The sequence below is a fragment of the Aulostomus chinensis genome, chromosome 16 (assembly GCF_037954235.1).
Source record: "Aulostomus chinensis isolate RoL2024-O1b breed Wild chromosome 16, RoL_Achi_v1.0, whole genome shotgun sequence".
Lineage (NCBI taxonomy): Eukaryota > Metazoa > Chordata > Actinopteri > Syngnathiformes > Aulostomidae > Aulostomus > Aulostomus chinensis.
Window position 1 is genome coordinate 4,333,105 of NC_141335.1, and position 20,731 is coordinate 4,353,835.

Genomic DNA, 20,731 nt, shown 5'->3' on the forward strand with positions numbered 1-20,731 from the left:
GTGTAAGACGTCACGTAGCCCTGCTGTTAACATCCAGTTTACATCTGGATATTCTATCCTGATAATGAACCTCATGAAGATTTAAAACAGGCTCTGGTTTCTCTTGTTTTTAACATCACGGTGATGAGAAGACAAGGAGGAATTTATAACCTTGAGATGAGAGAATAATCTCGCCACAAGCTTCTTTTAGCAGTTGCTCTGCAGCTTTTGATGAAATCACATGGTCTGAGTTCGTCCCGCAGCCACAGATGGTAGATACACTGTAAAGACTTTTGAGCCTTGATGACGGAGGCTTCTGGAGCAGCGGACCACCCTTCACTTTGGTTTATTAAAGTGCAAAAGTAGCTGATACACACCCAGAAGCAGACACCTGTGTGTGCCCGACAGGGTTCACGTTGCATCCTTTCTGTGAGTCAAACGTTAAGCTTCCGCTCTGATACAATATTTTACTTGGAAGAAGAAAGCACAGAAGCCAAGGAAGAGCGTACTTGCAATCAACCGCAAGATAACAAAGCTCATTATCTCGTGACAAGATAATATTCCGTAATCATTAGATCACCGCAAAAAAAAAATTAGGCTGCACGTACGGCCTGTCAGCTTCCGTACAGCCGGATCAGTCAGGGAACATTCATTCAGAGTGCATCTAAGCACAGAAGTGTGCTTGTGTTGTAACTCCATTTCTGAGGGTGTAACGTTTAGATGCTGCTGTATCTTCTTCCAGTCGCTCAAGAAAGTAAACAAAACTTTACCCTCTAAAAGTTACTCCTCTTTTGAGGAGATATTTTCTGTCTTTTAGCATGTGTAGCTAAATTGATCTTTTTTTTTAAATATTTTGTTGTGTGACCCTCCGATTATCAAGGCAAGGCAATTTTATTTGTAGAGCCCGTTTTCACCACCAGTTTGTCTCAAAGGGCTTCACATGGCATCATAACAACATCCTCTGCCCTCAGACCCTCACATCGACTGAGGAGAAACTCCATAGAAAACCCTTTAATACAGGGAAAAATCTGAGAAACCTCAGGGTAGGTGAGCGGGTTCGAGACCAGCATGCAACTGGGACAGAACGCTCCATTATTGTTGGTCTGATTTTACCAAAACACGAAGGGCAGCAGAATAAATAACCACTTTACATAGATATATACTTAACCCATTTTACCTAAATCCATCCAAATACTTTATAGGCCATTACTTGTGATTTGTGCGTGTATGTTAACCTAAAAAAAATTGAAAGCTCACACAACTTGATGAACAGATCATTGAAGTTCAAACCCCCAGGCGACTCAAAAGTTTGGGAGTTCTAAACTGACCCACATATCCAGCCACAGTTCTAAGAGTTTATAATCGGCTTTTGGTCGTCGGTTTCTTTTGCTCTCACGCGGATTGTTTTAGAACTTGAAGGGAAAACAAGCTGCTTTCACTGAGGAGTGAAGAGTGTGATCAAATTCTGCGCTGGTTTTACAAACACACACACACACACACACACACACACACACACACACACACACACACACACACACGGGCCTACCACTGAGGATGAGGTTCGGGTAGAAGATGCCCAGGGCGGCTTGGTTAGCGCTCTGCTCATCATCGATGGCGGCTGAGATGACGAGACCAAAGGAGATGCCGGTGATGCCCTGCAGCACGATCAGAATGATGACCAGCACCAAGGAGCCTTCGTTAGGCATCTGCAGGAGAAGATAGCAGGCTCTTAAATGTGAGTCTACATCAAAACTAAGCTGCACTGGACCTAAAAGTAGAAGAGAAGTGGGTAAAGACACAGTACGATAAGGAGACTTGAAGCCAGAACAAAGTGGCATTTGCAGAGTCATTAGCATTACGGGCCCCTAAGGGTGTTTTTGGTCATATAAAATGCTCGCAAGTGATTTTTTAAAAGCGATGAGATCACGAAAATTGAGATAAAGAGCGCGAGACCGCGGGACTGATGTTCTGCATTGATCTGCAGCCAAAAATACTTCAAGTAATAAAAAGAAAATCTGAATGAAGTTTGGTGTTAAATTACACAGACAGAAGGGAGAGCTATTAAATTATAGAACTAACTAGATACTGGTGAGAACTCTTAATCCGCAGGCATCTGTAAGACTCCCAGTCCTGCTGTGTGTGTGTGTGTGTGCGCGCATGTGTGTGTTGCACTTATCCCAAGTGTGTTAAGACACGGTCTGTCTCCCCTGACAACATGCAAAAATAGACCTGCACTGAGAGGCCACATGACCACTCGGTTGCCACAGCAATCAAGAGCTGTTGTCGTGGCAATCCCAAAGTGATCCCTGGATACGGCCAACGCAGGAAGTGATTTATGGAGCGCTGGTCTCTTTGGACTTCAACACCTTAATTAACACACATGCACACAGTCAAACTGAGGTGAGCTATAAAAAAAAAAAAAGTGCCTGCACGGACCAGACACACACACACACACACACACACACACACACACACACACACACACACACACACACACACACACACAAAACCTATCCTGCTTGGTTTAAGTGCCATATTGATTTTATACTCATGTATTGGAAATCAATAGTGAAGAAAGACCTGGTTTCTTCTGGTTCGATGTTCTCACGTTCACGCTGACCCTGCTGACCTTCAGAGTCCGCGGCCGCACACGCACACACACTGCAGGATTACGCCATATTTCCTGTTAACTACGCTGTCACACGTAGCAAGGACATTTGAATAATGCATCATGATTTTGGACTGTTAAGGTCTCTATCAAGGTCAAAATTAATTATTGTTGGCAAACTGTTGCTCTAAAACTGACATGTAGGTATAGTTAGATACTTGATGATGCAGTAAAAATGCAAATGAACAAGGTAATAAGCCGGCGAGATTGTTGAGGCATTAACCTGCAGCATGTCAGAGGTGCACTCGACACGTCCAACTCCCAGCCAACCAGAGGAAAGTCAGCAAATGACCGACATCAAACTATAATATCAGTTGAAACACAAGCTTCAGCTGTAATGGTGCATGAAAAGACCTGTGTGTGTGTGTGTGTGTGAATGTTAACTGACAGTGTTGTGCTCTCAGCAAAAGCTGAACACAGTGGATGTGTGTTTCCATTAAATCCAACACAGGAACAAGCAGCAGGGCGAATGATACCAACGCTCACCTGCCAACTGATCAGGTGCAACCACCCAGTCCTCCAAAAAATTGATGGGCTGAACCATCCGTCTATCACAGGCTAACTTCAAGTACAGACCAAGACTTCTGCCAAAGCCGCTCGGTAGAAAAACATCTTTTCCATGAAGAACAACCTTCAGTGTTAAAAGTGCTATTTGCTGATGTGAGCACTTATTTTAGAGCAGGCATCGCTGCACTGATTCATAGTAAAACAGGTACTTGATCTAAATGAACAATATTTGAGGGGTCATTAATAATAATAAATTATGTCAGGTGATTTCAAAAGGTTCTAAGAATTCTTTTTAACAATGTTTTTTTATTTTACCCCCTTGTGTCGGTGTCGGCTCCTAAATTCGGACTGACGCTATGGCAGAATGTGTGTTCCAGGAGCAGCCATTGTTGTTTTGAACCAACAGCCACTTCTCTCTGTTGTTACAGCTAAACCACGCCCACATCTCCTCAGAGCAAACCCACCGGTCAATAAAACTAACGGTTCCGGACGTTTTGAGGCCGTAAAATTCGGAAAAGTGTTCCTCATATTCTGTCCATCTTATTGAGATGAATTAGGGTTGATAAAATATTTACAACGCCTCTCAGTGTAGCGGTTCAGTCGTACGTGTCAGGGGATCGAACCTTGAAGACAAGCAGAATGAAGAGGAGCAGCAAGATGATCTGAACGCTGATGACGAAGAGCTGAGAGAAGAGGTGAGCCAGCATGGTCTCCAGAGAGCTCACGCCTGGTGGAGAGACGGAGACGCAGCAGAGGGATTTATCCAGTTATTAGAAGCACTGCTATCAGAAATGAACAAGACATCACCAACATGTGTTGTTAATGGTGTCAAGTTATTTCTTATCTTAAAGCTCTGAATTCAATAATTCATCATGTGTGGAAACTCTGTTAACGTGTCTGCAGTGATCATATTTCTCCCCCTACTGGTGACATCTCAAATTACAGGACTTGGATTCAGAGAGCTTTAATGAATGAGACCAACTATGTAAGAGCCTGAACTGTTTTCATGTTAATATGCAATTCTAGATTAGCTGTGTTTTATATTCCATGAAAAGCTGAAGATAAAAAAGGTCATTAACTCAATCCTCTTCTGAACAATTTCATTTTCTCGCTGCAGCATTGGAGAAAATTGTCCATCAACGTCAACTTTCTTCAGTATTTCTCCTTTATCAGGTTTAAATGTATTAAAAACCATCCATATGGAGCAGCGGTGTGAACTTCGACCTCTCACCTGCGACCCAACATCTGTCCAGAAGCCCTTCTTTCCTTTCCAGGACAAAGGAGAGAGCTGTGAGACCGACAGCCAGGTAGAAGGTGATGCTGCAAGAGCGCCAAGAGAGAGACACATCAATCCTGTACGCATCAATCGTGAGCATTTGATTCTGTCTTGTGAACAAATCATATGAGATTGAACAAAAACGACACAGCACGAGCTTGTGTTCATCATGCTGACCTGAGAACAGCTCCAGGTGTCACAAACGTGGTGAAGTCTGTGTCTAGGTTCCCATAAATCGGTTCTTCAAACTGCAAAACACCAATAAAATATGATGTACAGAATCACGAGAAACACGCTAACAGCACCAACCGCATTTACAGTATTTACATTTACAGTATCTCAACCATCACTGTACTGCATTTATGACTTGTTACGTAATACTTGAAAGGTTTTAGCCTCCTCTTTTACACACTCTTATTTACCTTAATTGGCAGGGCGACCAGGTAGGACATACTTCCCAACTTGTTGTCTACAAACGCCTGCAGATAGAAGATGAGCTTGATGTCACAGCAGATTACAGATTATAATGCTGGGCAGTAAATTATTAATATCCTGTCATTATGAACTGACTTTCAGTGGAATCAGGATGATACGACGACTGACGCTGCATCATGGCGTCCGCCCACAAAGCATTCATTAAACTCCAGGGATGATTTTTGTGTGTGTTTCAGTCGTGTAACTGTGTAACGGCATTACAGTGTCTTATTTCTAAGATCTTGGGTTGTGCCGGGCGTCTCCTGTTTACAGAGTGTGCTGGATGCTATCTAATCTTTTCTCTTCTGGAAAAATTAAAACAAAAAGCAGGAAGATAACGTTTACCTCGAAGGCCTCGTGTAGTTTCTTCTGCAGCATGAAGGCGATTTGTCGATCTCAAAAAAAAAAAAAAAAAAAAAAGTCAGAGAAAATGAGCACCTTCCCCTAATCCGATGAGTCTGTATCTTGAATATTTCGCATATTACATTACACAAGTAAAAGGGAATAAAAGGGAAGAAATTCATGATAAAGCAATGGGTCTCATATTTCGTTTCCAAAGGAAAGGGTAAGAAATCTAATAAATATCCAGAATATTCTATTAATTAAACCCCGGGGGGAGGATGCTGGCACTCGGCTTGGCATTTATAAATCAACAACACGTTAGACGCAACATAAATGTGTGTTTCTTCTTCATCTTACTTGTCAGGTCCAACCAGACGTGGACGGATCCTCCGTCCACCACCTCTTTAGAAACCTGCCGCTGGATCATCCTGTAAAAGCAGGAGCTTGATCACCATTTCATAAAAACCTCAAGGAGTCTGTAAAGCTTTTCAACAAACGGCGACAAAACTCGGGATGCAAATTCTGCAAAAGAATAAACGGAGGATGGAGACGGGACTGAGTAGCACTGTTGCCGATTCAGTTCTTTAATGCACAGAAGAAACGTTTCACAAGTTACTGAAAATACAGTTTAGAGGAGCAACAGAGAAGATCTGTGTGTCTGGATTCAAGAAATTTGAATATTGTTGAACATTTAGAAGACAATCAGGACGTAGATCTTTGGGGCAGCGTGACCTCAGTGGGTCAACAGAAAGGCTCATATGACTTTAGGCTGGTCTGACTAATTAAAACTCAAAAGGTCAAAGGGTAATTATTTCTGTGACTCATACAAAACAAGGCCTGTGGCTTCATTCGGCCACTGCGGGACGTTTGGTAGAGCTCAAAGACACAGCGGGCAGGAGCTGATGATTCATTTCAACTCAACAATCGGCCCAAAGGAGGTTTCTCCATCCATCCATCCATCTTCTTCCGCTTATTCCTTACTAGTAAGGGTCGCGGGGGGGTGGAGCCTATCCCAGCAGCTACGGGCGAGAGGCGGGGTTCACCCTGGACAGGTCGCCAGTCCATCGCAGGGCCAACATACAGAGACGAACAACCATTCATACTCACAGTCACACCTACGGTCAATTTAGAGTATCCAATCAGCCTCGTCCCCAAAGTGCATGTCTTTGGACGGTGGGAGGAAGCTGGAGTACCAGAGAGAACCCACACAGGAACAGGGAGAACATGGAGACTCCACACAGAAAGATCCCGTGCCCGAGCTGGGACTCGAACCCGGAACCTTCTTGCTGTGAGGCCACAGTGCTGACCACTGCTCTACCAGCAGCCTGAGGTTTCTCCGACTTGGTAAAAACTCAAAATAGCGAACAGGCTAATTTAAGTGACAAACATTCAATCTGACTTAAGGAAAAAAAGCCAAATACAGAACTGAAGCTCATTTCTTTGATCGCAGATTTGAATTGTTTCTGAACTGTCTGCCATTATATGTGATAGGAGCGGTTATTGATGGATGTTACGAGCCAGTTATCATAGTAAAATCAATCAACATTATGTCTTTACTAGAAAAACATGCGATCAATGAGGAGAAATGATGCTACGTGTCAGAAAAAAGCTGTATTATAGCAACTAGAAGGTGCAAAGAGGATATAGAGCCAAATAAAACTGTTACCTTGAATGGAAGTGAACATTTCTCTGGTCCGAGCATTGTTTAGAACATTTTAGATACTAAGAGATATATAGAAGCTAGGTTTCGCCATTTTTGAATTATCAAATTGTAGCAGAACCAATATCAGATAAGAGAAACATTGTTTCTTTTAAAGCCGTAATTCAAAACACAAGGATGACCATTTCTTTATGAAACAGGAAACAGAGAAAAGATCTGAATCCTCGCAGCTCAGCAGATGGATTACTGGTCATAAACTGATAGTATTTTTGTGATCGCATCACAAGGATGCATCCTCTCCCTGCTCGCGTCAGCGCTCGATGGAAAGATGCAGAAATCACATCTTTGTTGGAGCAGAGCCGTTAAATCAAAATTAAAGCCTTCAGATCACGAGTGAATACAATAACATGAACCTGCCTGATGAAACAAACACTGATCACATGACTATGAACCTTGACAGCAGCTCCTTGTTGTTTTCCCGGGGCAGGTCAACCGTCATGTGACTCAGGAAGTGTGTGTGTGTGTGCCACAGACAGGAAGGACCAGACTTTCTACTTACACATCATCACACACTGGTGCCCTTTACCCTCCTGGACTGACTCATCCTCACATGTCTGCAGTTCTGAGGTGTGTGTGTGTGTGTGTGTGTGTGTGTGTGTGTGTGTGTGTGTGTGTGTGTGACTCAATGACAGAGTGAGACAAAGAGATGCACAACTGTCTTTTAGACAGTTAGTGAGTTCAAGCTCTTGTTTTGACTTCACCTTCACGAGCAACATCCTGTTCCAGGATGTACAAACCCAGAATTCAAAACGTCATAATTCATGACTTACGATGACATACATACATAACCAGACAAATAAATGTATTTTCATGACTGCATTATTGGATACTTTCTTGAATGACGAATCAAATGTGGAGTTTCCTGGACAAAAATGTCATTAAAAAGTAAAAAAGATTCAACAATAACGGTGGGGCAAAAACTAAATATATTCCAAAAAAAGTGTATCCCTCAGAAAAACCGACACCACACACACTTTTATCGATTGAGTGATTGAAGTTGCAGTTGGTGATGCTTAAAAAAAGCAATGAATCAGAGTTGTAAACAAATAAAATGCGAAAAAAATGCGTCACGTGTTTATTAGGCACTTACAACTAATAACTGTACTAACGTTTAGGGATGCGCCCATTCTGTATTTTTTTTTAGTTGATATTGATATCAGTGTTTAAAAAGGTGTCCGACAAAGACTCAAGGGCTTTTGTTTGTTCCTTTTTGCCAGTCCTGATGTTTTTTCATGTTTGTATCGCTTTCATGAACCTTTGTTCCCCTCATGGCTGCATCTACACCTAACGAGTCTCTATCTTCAACCATCTCTCAAAAAAAGCTGCACCGTGTTGGCAGGAAATGTTCTCTTGTGTAATGGAAACCCCCTCCTTCTCCAGCAGACACTGGACACTTTTGTCTGTGATACATAACTTCAGCGAGGAAGTCCGTCACACTGATCTTAGTTAAATATCAAGCTTTTTTAGCCGTTGCTCAAAATATTGTAGCGTTCTTGAGCAGGAATCTAAACAAAGTACTTGGAATAAGAGTACAAATGTAGGGAAGAAGCATGCGGCATTGGAAAAAAAAACTGCTTGTGCTTCAGTGACCTGCATTTAAAATAAAGTCTTATTACAGCACTTGAAAGCTTGTTGGCGTCAGCAGGTTGATTTGTCATGTGGAGTGACACCTGTGACACTTGTGGCGGTTGTTATGATGAGATGTGTGAAGAGAGTGGGATGAGTTTGTCTCTGCTGCTGGAATTTCGTCTGTGCGTCACGCGTAGCCGGTCTGCTCTGAAAATCCTCCTGATGGACACCGGCGCAGGCTTCTGTCAGCAGCGCCGCATGGGAACAGGTGCGAAGCAGCGTAAACATCCGTGGTGTGACACGCGGGAGGAGAAACTATGAGCTGCGTCAGCTGAGGACAGGGGAGGGAACTAGTAATATCATTCCTACTGCGGAGGTTATCTTCTAATCAGGCTATGTTGGCGGTGGCGTCTCTCGTGGTCGCATCCTGCTGCTGCTTACCGAACGCCTCACGGTCTATAGGGCCCTCACAGCAGCTATTCGGCATGCCATTGCATGAGAAACACAGGTATGAATGATAAAATTCATCATAGGGGAGGTTTGTGTCCTCAGCGCGTCCTTGAAGCTGTTTGTGTACTTTGGAGTAAAGTGAAATCTACAGAACATAGTTCACCAGCTCAGGCCGCTTAACTGCTGGCATTGTGTCTTCATGTGTACTTACAATCCATCTGTTTTACAGCTTTTACACACTTAGCAATCATTTGATGACAACGGCATGGAAAATGACTCTCTTTCTCTTCTGAAACTCTCATCCCGTGCTCGGATCTGAAATTAGTGGCTGCTTTTTTCTTTAGAATTTTGAGTCTCACTTTTGATTTGAATGAACCCACAAACGTTTTGGAGATAGACTTATTTGCCTCAAAGTCAGTCAAAATGATAGATACACTGATCTCCAACTGTCATTCATGCAGATCCTTTCATCAGGTTGGTGTGTGTGTGTGTGTGTGTGTGTCTACTGATCCAGGAAACGGGCAAGTGTGACTTACAAAGCTATCTTTATTACCTTTTTGTCAGGTAGCTGGTGAAGTTCTTGCCAAAGCCGATGACCCCCCAGTACTCTCCATCATAGATTCCCTCGAAGGCCTCTGCATGTGGCAAAGGCACCTACAGATGTGGAGAAGTGAAACAAAAAGTCAACATACACAAATCTTGGTGGTTGTTCTAATTTGCGTGGAAGTCAACAAATGGATTTGGCTTTCAAAAAAAAACCACAACTACAAATAATAGCAGGTGGGAGATATGTGACTTCCCTTTTCACACTGTCCCATTGTGACATATTTTCTGATGTAGTGAGTCGCAAAAAAAGATGCGTCTACAATCTTTCTGATAAATAAACTGAGAGCGCAAACCTCCACCAGGACAACAATGTAACAATAAGAGGTTTCCAGCTGCCGCCAGGTGGCACTATGGCTAATCTGACCCAATATTTTATGGGTTCCTCTTTTGCCAGTACTTCAAGACTGAGTCAGCGTAATAAATTCTGTTGTCAGCAAGTGTGGAACAAAAATAGCTGCTCCAAAATTTCCAGAGAACCAGAAACTACCTGGTTCCCTGGTGTGTTCAGGCATCAGAGGTGTTACATTTATCTTCTGCAAAAGGTAAATAAACACCTGCTGCACGCTGGTGTTATCCAGGAAGGAGAGCAGCGATTGGCTGTAAGCAGTGGGGGAGGTCTCGTTGTTCACCACGGCAACCTGAATCCCCTTCGGGTCTCCTCCGACGCACAGGCAGATGAGCGAGATTTGGATGACAGGCAGCAAGAACTGGAAACACAAAGAGCTGCAAGAGCAGAAGAGACATGAGAGTCTTGGAGGAGTCCCTGACAAACATCAGCACCTCTCAGGCGTAACGAGAGACATTCCTCTAATATCCTTGACTGTGATTTACCCCGGCATCCTCTTCATTCGCAGCATCGTTTTGATGGTCAGGGCGGCGATGTTTCTCCATTTAGGCAGCATGTGTCTGGCTCGCACCTTCCAGTCAGCTGCATATGAACACACGCACATCATAAAGGGATATTTTAAAATGTGATGTCAAAAAATACACTTACTTCCTCTGCAACTCATATATTTATTACCCTACAAACACAAAAACCTATCTGCCTACGCCTTTGTTCATGTGACCCAACATGTGGATTGGAGACTGGAACATCCTCTCAGGACTGTTCTGCCCCGTAAGGTCTCCATGTTGTCTATCCATCTTCAAATATGGCTCAAATGTCCACTGGGTCCCTCAGAAGAACTACAAATATTTTGGTGGTCAAAGGTCAAAGGGCAAGGCCACGATCACCTCACATGCACGAGTTATTTCAGCACCTGAATGTTTGATGACTTCCTCTGCAGATCCAGGTCCGCCCCCGAGAATTGGCCGACTCTCGTCCTTGCCGCTCTCGAACGACTGGCTGCTCTCTAACACCCCACTCTGGGGACTGGACCCCCTGTTGGTGCTGATCTGGTCTGATGTCTCACAGAGCTGCAGGAAGGCGTGTTCCAGGGTCTGCAGAAGAAGACGACCCATCAGATGCACGAACAGAGCCACTTTTAAAGGCAGCATCATGAAAGGGACTAACTCCCTGATCTCCTCCCATGTTCCTTAAAGGTCACATGAGAAAGCCCCTGCACCCAGGGGGCTCTGACCAGTACTCACTGTTGCACTGTGCATCTTCATGACAGCGTCTGGAGGACCCTCGGCTAGCAGGTGGCCGTTACGCATCAGACCAACCTGGAGAAAATACAGCGGCCAGATGACAACATTACATTCACTTGACATTATTGTTTTTCTTGTCTGCCTTATTGCACTTTACAGATATCACTTGCCAGTCTCTCTCAGCGAGAGAGGAGAGGAGAGGGAGAGAGAGAGGGAGAGAGGGGGAGAACAGAGGCTACAAGATGTAAGTTGTTCACTCAGTTCAGTTCATTTTATATTTGTTAATAAATTGTGGAATCAGTTTATACCTTGTGGCTTGACAACTTGTTGTCTTTCCATGCCTGCTACATGTGGGGAATGTGATTCATGGGCTGACAACCACTCTCTTCTCAAGACGGCTTCTCATTGACAAAAACTGTTCAGTCAAGCACCAACAAGTTGCAAATAAGTCTTATATGACAAGTTAGGCAGTGTGTGGGAGAAAGTCTTGCATCTCTCACACGGTCACAAAAGATTTTGTTCTCTCCGTGGCCACTCTGGGGCTCCGTGATCGACGATGTCGAGTTACAGGAGCAATCAGGGGAGTTTTGTTTTCGACACTAATTACTTGAGGATAGTAAATCCTCCCTCACCCTTCATGTGTCGAGAGGTGCATATTGAAGCACTCGTCACCTGCTCATAAATCAAAATGTTCATTCCAACATTCCACACTCCTACAATCACAAACTGAGTTTCTGTCCAGTTACATTAGAATGAAAAACAGGGAGGAACAAAATGGAAAATGTTGGATTAAATTTAGTTGCATTTCATTTTATTATGACTGTGTGTGTGTGTGTGTGTGTGTGTGTGTGTGTGTGTGTGTGTGTGTGTGTGTGTGTGTGTATCTCACAAATCCCTTTAATGGGTCAAATAAGACATAAATCCAATTTGTAGTTGCTATGCAGACAAAGTCTGTTGTACAAAACACTTCCAGGCACATTGACACAACCTCTCTGAGCTCATTCCTCAGCAGCAGAGTGACGCATTTTTGCACCGAGTGAAACTTCACCTGACACAGTTCTGTCCAGGTGAAACCGCCGCAGAAATAAATCAGCAAATGTAGGTTTCTCAGAGAGATGTGGGGGGGGGGGGGGGGGTTTGGTTCAGACAGAGCGGAGCTACCTGAGTGGTCAGACTGGTTCTAGTGGAGACTCTCTGGCGTTTTGTTTACATGCAGATGTCACAGAGAGAAGCCCCAATTGACCTTGGACCTTATTTTATGTAGCATGAGAAAAGCTGGAGTTATGTGGCCTCATAGCACAGAAACACAAAACTGCCAAAAACAAGCTCAGTAACTGTGGTGCTGTGACCTTTGACAAAGTACGATACCTACACAGAGGGGTTAACATGTTAACAAGTATCGTGGGACGCAGAAAGCACAGTGAAGACACTGACACTGACATCCCCAACAGTCAAGCTCTCCTGCCAACATTTTGGCAAATGCATTTACTATCCATCCTCCCTGAACCAGACAAGAAGATTGATACTCCTCTCTCCGCCGTGCTGCATCAGTGAGCTGAGACCCACAGAGACCTGCTGACCGCTAGTTAGCTTAGCACCATGAATGGAAGCGTGTGGGTAGGTTAACGAACCTGGGCCTTGCCTAAGCAGATTCCAAACCCTAGAGTCCATCCCTCAGGTTCGAAAAGATGAAGCCAGTCCAGAACCACACCTCCTCATCCAGGATTGCGAAAAATGCAAAATTCCCCCCAAAAATGTTGATGTGTCAAACATGCAAGACCACATATAAATACTTAATTAGTTTGACTGCTTTAATTACATTAACACACATAGAACCAGATGGTTGAAGCTGCATTTCTGGTAGATGATTTCAAAATGCTGATTTCAGGGTTTTACAACCTGACAGGTCAGACTGGACTCAAGATAAACTACAAGCACAGACTTTTATGGTGCGAGCTGGAAATAAAGATTTATTGCCGGGCGCAGTCCCACGTCCTCGGCACCTCGCTCCCACCGGCGTTTCAGGCTTTTGCTCAATATCATATTGCTTCTCCTCTTACAGTACATGTCTGTAACTCCTTCTCTCTACTGAAGCTGTTTGTTCAGCTACAGGATTAATATCAGTATTTCAGAAATAAACGAGCGGCGCACTTCCTCAAGAAGCTTTCGATTCTCGCTCCTTTCCAACAATCCCCGGCAGATTATTGTTCTGCAAAAAAAGAGTTTAAATTGTAGCCTCTGAAAATCTCAAGCATTTGTTAAGCCTTTTCCACCTTTGGGGGTTTTCATACATTCCCCGAGCACAGGCACAGGTTCTGAGAGGCCAAACGATCAGACAGAAATGTCACGCAAAGATAATCATCTCTTTGCTCTAGCACACGTTTCTTCACTGTTTCCATTCCCAAGAATAGAAGCATTTCAAGCAGGAAGCTCATCAGGCAGCCTATCTAGAGCACAAACTGAGTATGTAAACCGTTCAGCTTTGAGGATTTCCGATGGAAATCAGATTGTCCTGTACAATGATTGTACTCAAGGAGGGGTTTATGCTGAGCCAGGTATTTTATGAAGGCAACATGCATGACCGCTAAATGCACGGTGAACTTGCCTTGCAGTGCCTAATGCCTGTCTAATGCCTCTCTGGTGACTTTATGTCTGAATGCCTCATTTCCTTTTCTCTCTCACTCTTCACATTGTCTATTCATGCGCGCCCTCACAGTGGAGATAGAGCGCAGAGAGCTTTGAGCATCAGTTCAATGCACGTGAGGGTCCAACATCCAGAGGATGGATCTATCTATCTATCTATCTATCTATCTATCTATCTATCTATCTATCTATCTATCTATCTATCTATCTATCTATCTATCTATCTATCTATCCATCCATCTATCTTTAATGCGATGTGCATTCTTCAGTCAGAAAGCATAAAAGTAGAATATATTGTTTTGCACGGACTGTACTGAAAGGATGAAGCTGCTCTCTTTTTATCACAGTAGTTGAAGTTGCTGGGCTGACGACACTGACGGTGCTGCTTTCATTCCTCCTCTGAGAATGTCCTCTGTGCCGACCTGGCATCAAAGTCACGCAAGTATGGACAAGTAAGTAAGTACGAAGAAGAGGAAGCTAAGAATTGAATCAGATTGCAACACCTAGCCACTGCAAGTCATCCGGTCAGTGTAACACTGTTGGCAGTGGTATTTTACAATGTGCAGAACCGCTGTGGGTCCACGTCGGCAGGAGCAGTTATTAGATTAGAAATCGTCCATCCATCGTCGTCTTCCGCTTATTCCTTACTAGTAAAGGTCGCGGGGGGCTGGAGCCTATCCCAGCATCTACGGGCGAGAGGCGGGGTTCACCCTGGACAGGTCGCCAGTCCATCGCAGGGCCAACACACAGAGACGAACAACCATTCACACTCACATTCATACCTACGGTCAATTTAGAGTATCAATCAGCCTCGTCCCCAATTGCATGTTGGATGGTGGGAGGAACCCGGATTACCTGGAGAGAACCCACGCAGGCACGGGGAGAACATGGAGACTCCACACAGAAAGATCCCGTGCCCGAGCCGGGACTCGAACCCGAAACCCTCTTGCTGTGAGGCCACAGTGCTGACTACTGCACCACCGTGCAGCCTTAGATTAGTAATATGTCTGTATTTTTCTCTTGAGGCCCAGCTGAGTCTGACAGGAATTCTGAGTTTGAGGTCTGTAGCCTAAACATCCTCAAGTCGCTGAATTCCTTGTTGTCTTAAATTCAAATCTCACCAGAGTCCAGCATGCCAGGCTACACTAGAACATAATAAGCCACCTTGTTCATGACTAAACCCAAAAGACTCCAAATCATCAGTTTTCCTGCAATTTTTGATAGATGTAAACTTCCTTGGCAACAACGTTTGCGTAACAGCCTTCATTCTTTGCAACATTAGCATTTGTTACTGCCTAAAATCTAACAAATAGCCTCTGTGTTGCATTCAAGTGTTAACACATAAATACAAACCCCTCCCCTTGAACAGGTCATAACTAAACAGTCATTTCTATTTGTTTTTTTACATTTTAGCAGAGTAGCAGCAGAGCTGACGTGTGCGACCTGACCTGAACCTCAACCTGAATGAATCTCGACATCTCAGGTGAGTATCCACACCTTTATCCAAATTTCTTTGCATCTAATGTTCAAACATGTCAGAGCAACAATAGGATGCAGATATTCAAAACGATACATTTTGTAAGGCAAATGGATAGAACTGCAGTTTCCAGCCAACGTTGCGTCGACAGGAGCCTTGCTAGCTTGTTTTGTGGCGACACCAAGGCTCATGGAAGTGTTTTTAGATGTTTTTTTGAAGATTAGTTGTGTTAAACACAGACTCTCACCTGCTTATCCTCAGATGCAAAGATAGTCAAATGCACGTAACCCAGAAAAATGGAGAGTATGCTTCTATTCAAAGCCAGAACAAAGCCTGTTGTTCCTTTTGTCCCAACTGTCAAAGCAAATAAACAGTAAACGTGATCTAACATGACGGAAACACTGCTTCAACGGACTCGATGTTCTTCCACGAGGAGGCGGAACATCACGTTACTGTTTATTTTCCACGTCTTTTCCTGAATGTACAAGCGTGCATTTATGTACAAATTTACCTTGTGTATTTATTTTCACGCATGACGATTCTGTGAGTGTGTGTGTGTGTCCATGCGGAATAATTATCTCACCACATTAGCTTGCCTGGCTTCCTCTATGTAGTGCGTTGTGATGATGATGGAGACTTTACCCGTCTTCACAATCTCCACCAGATGCTGCCAAATCCTAGAAAGTAACAAAAGAACGAAACCAAACAAATTACATAACACTTGACTCGCTTACTATTGTTGCAGTTTAGTTTAGCTGCCAAACGTCTGATCTGATGAAGCTTTGTGGTGCTATTTTACAATGAGCCTGGTGCAACACCTACAAATCTCTCTAACTTGCTCTTTGCTCTACAATTTGAAAACTGCAGCAGACCATAATACAACATCCACTCAGGATTGACTGCGCGGCTCTATAGCTTTGTACTTCTCATGCAGAACAGACAAAAACAATGTAAAACACATAATAAAAGAAACAGGCGAGAGTTTCGTTAAAGAGGGGCCAACAGTTTTCACTATAGGCGGTTCTAATGCATGTCAACAATGGTTGGCTTTAAGAATATTGGTTTTATTTGGGTAAATAGCTTGAATCGATACTTCAATGTCTTTTTTTTTTTCTTTTTTTAACCTGAGTATCTGTACTTCTACTTGAGTAATGAGTGAGTGTACTTTTGCCACCTTTGTAGATCCCGGGCCATATTCAAAGACAGTGACAGGACAAGTGTCTGGATTTCCTGAGAAAATAATCTATCTTGACAGATTAAGGATCTAAACAACGGTCTATCTGCATTACTTTGTGGAACCACAAGGATGTATCAAGTACCGTTAGCTTATCTGTTCCTGTCAAACAGCCAGTGCATCAGGCCAAGTCCACCACTGCAACCACCACGGTACAACTGTTACACCCGGAGAGGATGTGAGGTTTCAAATGACTTCTCTGGGTCATGGATCATTTCAATGCGATGCTCAGGGTTTTGCAAAGGGGGACGTGTGTTATCGGTCTCATCTGACACCCCCTCTGATGGTAATTAGACAGAATGAGGCACAGATCATTGACATCATCGGGGGCGGAACTGAGACGCTCTAGCAAGGCACTGAATCCTCCGTCATGGATCCACAGCTGCTTGTGAAGCACCACGAATCGGAGGGAAACACAAGCGAAGGCAGTGGAGCAGAAGAAGAACGGAAGCTTGTGAAGAGGATGTGAGCGATGCAGCATTTCAAATGAGTGTTGTTGAAGGAATGAGACCTTAAGAAAACACGGGGCATTTTTAACACTACAATGGAGGGAAGGTGTGACAAAAACGTGTTGGCTCAAAACATCAGATTAAACATTCACTGGAAATTAAGGTCATAGACAAGTGGATACCTGAGAAAACGTGTGTGTGTGTGTGTGTGTGTGTGTGTGTTTTCACATACTTTGCCCTGAGCACAGGGTCGACTCCCACTGTTGGTTCATCTAGTATGAGCAACTCTGGATTCTGGAGCAGAGCTGCTCCGAGAGACACCCTACGCCTCTGACCGCCACTGTAACACACAAGAACACACAATAAACGTGGTAAGAAAGCGAGTCAAAGCGCGCCAAAGGTGAAGCTCCTGCTGTTGCGTAACTGAAAACCCTCCCTGCATGCCGCTCACTCCTGAGGGAGGTGGTGGAAGCAGCAGAGACAAAACCTGCAGGATGAACCTGCCCAACAACACGCAGGAAAACAACCAGACCTCAGAAAGTTACTCAGGAAGGAGGGGACCTTTGACCTCATTTTACTTCTCCATTTTCAATTTCTTTTCATTTGAGTAATTACATAATGACAAATTAGCAGAAAGATCCTCAAATGTAATTAGACAATAGAGAGCAGATATGAAGCAAAAACTTAGCACATGACCTGACTGTTCATGACGGAAATACTTTTCATATTAGTGAGCAATTTACAGCAAACAAGCTGTGTTGAGTCACATAAGGTGAGGACAGAGCAGACACCAGTTTTAGATGATGGAAGCGTTACCTCTGTGTGAAGCCAGACTTCATTAAGATCCAATATATTAGCTTATAGCTAACGACGACTGATAGCTAACATCAGAAAACTGCGAGGGGCGGGGTTCACCCTGGACAGGTCGCCAGTCCGTCGCAGGGTCATCAGGAGCAATTAGGGGTTCAGTATCTTGCTCAAGGATACTTGGACATGGTCACCGGGGGAAGCGAGGATCGAACCAGCGACCCTTCGGTTGCTAGAAGGCCACTCTACCTCCGAGCCACGCCGCCTCTTCTCAGGAAGAGGGCGACAGAAATTACACACTATACCTTTAAATATGACGTAAAATACAGAAACTGACATGAAGGAGGATTACTTCATTGCGCGAATCCACTGCAATAACAGTTGCATCCATTCTAGGTTATCCGCTATAGCAGAGATGACATGAATATTCACAGCGCGCTAATGAAGTCTGAGGGGCCTCTCTGAGAACAGAAGGGTCTTTGTAACCAATCAGGGCTGTGAATAAAGAGCCGCAACAAAACAGGCTGATTACTCGTCTTCAAGTGAATGCAGAATAAAACAAGGCCGTTAAGTAATCTAGGGTTACTGATGTCTGCTGCTGCCTGGGATGTGATTCTCAGTTTTCTCTGTATTTGGCATGAAATTATTTCAGAAGTAACAATCATTAGCAGAGATCCAACAAAAACATGTGGTGAAATTCGTAACACAAACTCACGTCGCTTCAACATTTCCTGTCACGGCTGGAGAAACGGGCTTCATATCTCCCAGAGACGTGATTAGATAACAGCTGATGTTCAGCAGACGCGATCGTTTGCAGTTTGAGACCATTAACATTTTGCAATCTTAGTTACCATCACGCTATCAGTAGAAGTGCGGTCTTTCGGTTTAATGGGGATAAAATCCGAGACTCAACAGACGAGGTCATGCTGTTTTACGAGCAGCCGATAGGAAGGAGAGTGTGATTGTGTCTGTGTTAGTCAGCGTGTTTGCACAGTTATTTAAATGTGAAAGTCCACACATGTCAGACTGTTGTAAAAACCCATTTTGCTCTTGACATTATCATGCTGTGATCAGGGATATACCGCCTTCAGCCTCTGACATCCCCACATCCGTATCGCCAACGTGAGATAGATGCTCGATGCCCAGACGGCTCTTGCTCCCGTGCTGGCAGCAACTTTTCCCCACCACCAGGGTCCCGGTTATGTTCCGTCCCACACACCGTTATGTTCTCTAAAACCTGAGGTTCTAAAGCACTTAATTTTCGACTCATCACGTCGGCAAGGTCACTTCAGATCCTGTGGTTTTACCTGAGATTTCGGACCAGGCTTTGCTTCTGAGGTAGATCCAGGAAGTCAATGAGGAAGTTTATACGGGCCTGAGTCTCCTTGGATGTCAGCCCGTGGATTCGTCCGAAGAAGGTCAGAGTGTCGCTGATGGTGAATTCATAGTACAACGCCAGTTCCTGTGCAACAAGGAAGCCACCAAGTGTCAAAAGCGTGTGATACACGTTCAGTTCTTTAAATAACCACCAAACCTCTGACGCTATCTGGGAAGAAGAATGTTTTCACTGCAGTAGTTAGCAACCCTGGACTTCACCGCACTCCGCACACGTACATCACCCGTTACATACAAAACTCTTGAAATGAGTCATGACAATAATATACGTCATGAAGCATTTTAAACAACACTGACTTCAGATCATGCAATTTAACTCAAATCACTCTGTGACTTACATCAGTTCACTTTCAACAAATGCTGACAGTCTGGGGTTTGTTTATCTCTAAATAAACGTAAGTGCTGCTTACTTGGGGCATGTACCCGACCATCTTCCCTGGGACATCATGACCAGGAAACGCGGGCGGCTTCCCCAAGACCGTGATTTGACCCCGTGAGATTTTAAGAGTTCCCACAATGCATTTCAGGAGTGTGGTCTTCCCACATCCGCTTGGGCCCAAAAGGCCATAACTGCAACACAGAATCAAGGTCACATGCCAGGTCAAATTCCAAGGACCTCGTCGTCCTCAAATACATGATGTTCGTCACCAGGTTTCAATTCAAGAGAAAAAAAAGCACGTAAAGAAGTGGCGCCGCGGCTGTGGTGCACCATTTGAAGTTTTGAGTCATTAAAGTGAGCTGGATGGAAACTGGGTCCACACATGTAGTCAGTCAGGCAGGAGTACTTCCAACAGAGGAAGCAGGGATTGACTATGTAAGGATAAAGGATAAAAACACATGATAATACCAGATGGACCTGCATGTAGAACACCAGAGAAACATGTTTGGACTTTTAAAAGACATGCAGATATATTAAGAGTTTACATTCATGAAAATCTCTAGACCAACAAAACAAGTTCTAAATCTTCTTTCTTTCCCTCATGAACGTCTTGGAATAATCTGAAAATCTCTCGTCAGGCCACTCAACACTTTCACTCCTAAATAAAACATCTTGTCATGGTCACTCATCTGTTGTGCGCTATTCAAAGCGTTTGCAGTGTTTCCTGATGGGTGATGATGATGTGATTTAATTTCTGGTGCAGCCTGAACTCCATCCATCCATTTTCTGATGCTTATCATATCAAGAGTCGCGGGGGGTGGAGCCTATCCCCGCAGCCTTCAGGTGAGAGGCAGGGTTCACCCTGGACAGGTCACCAGTCCATGGCAGGGCCAACACATAGAGACAGACAACCATTGGCTCTCCCAGCCACACCTATGGTCAATTTAGAGTCTGGGTTAACCTGGTCCCCTCTTGATGTCTTTGGACTGTGGGGGGAAGCTGGAGTACCAGAGAGAACCCAGCAGGAACAGGGAGAACATGGAGACTCACACACAAAGATCCACTGCTACAGCCGGGCTTCACCCACAACCTTCTTGCTGTGAGGCGACTGTACTGACCACTGCACCACCGTGCCACCCAGCCTGCACTCGTCTCATCATTTTGAT

The 20,731-nt window shown here is 44.1% G+C and overlaps 1 protein-coding gene and 1 long non-coding RNA gene across 6 annotated transcripts in view; one reads left to right on the forward strand and one right to left on the reverse strand.

The window, feature by feature from the left end:
* abch1 (ATP-binding cassette, sub-family H, member 1) overlaps positions 1-20,731 on the reverse strand; it is a 72,326-nt gene that overhangs the window by 41,232 nt on the left and 10,363 nt on the right. For all 5 annotated transcript variants that reach the window (XR_015109490.1, XM_086180709.1, XM_086180711.1 and 2 more), the window contains 16 exons: positions 19,597-19,756; positions 19,099-19,253; positions 17,217-17,324; positions 15,885-15,978; positions 11,182-11,256; positions 10,851-11,031; positions 10,423-10,519; positions 10,146-10,314; positions 9,539-9,639; positions 5,604-5,674; positions 5,250-5,299; positions 4,853-4,909; positions 4,608-4,678; positions 4,386-4,474; positions 3,778-3,881; positions 1,526-1,685 (listed from right to left, as the gene is read on the reverse strand). Coding sequence is in view for 4 of the 5 variants with exons in the window: in XM_086180709.1 (XP_086036835.1) it covers positions 1,526-1,685; positions 3,778-3,881; positions 4,386-4,474; positions 4,608-4,678; positions 4,853-4,909; positions 5,250-5,299; positions 5,604-5,674; positions 9,539-9,639; positions 10,146-10,314; positions 10,423-10,519; positions 10,851-11,031; positions 11,182-11,256; positions 15,885-15,978; positions 17,217-17,324; positions 19,099-19,253; positions 19,597-19,756 (1,742 nt within the window). In the remaining variant the exon portion in view is untranslated. The remainder of the gene's footprint in view (positions 1-1,525; positions 1,686-3,777; positions 3,882-4,385; positions 4,475-4,607; positions 4,679-4,852; positions 4,910-5,249; positions 5,300-5,603; positions 5,675-9,538; positions 9,640-10,145; positions 10,315-10,422; positions 10,520-10,850; positions 11,032-11,181; positions 11,257-15,884; positions 15,979-17,216; positions 17,325-19,098; positions 19,254-19,596; positions 19,757-20,731) is intronic.
* Positions 11,404-16,975, forward strand: LOC147247225 (uncharacterized). The gene is made up of 3 exons (XR_015109494.1): positions 11,404-11,425; positions 15,238-15,307; positions 16,484-16,975. It is a non-coding gene; the product is annotated as an uncharacterized LOC147247225 (long non-coding RNA).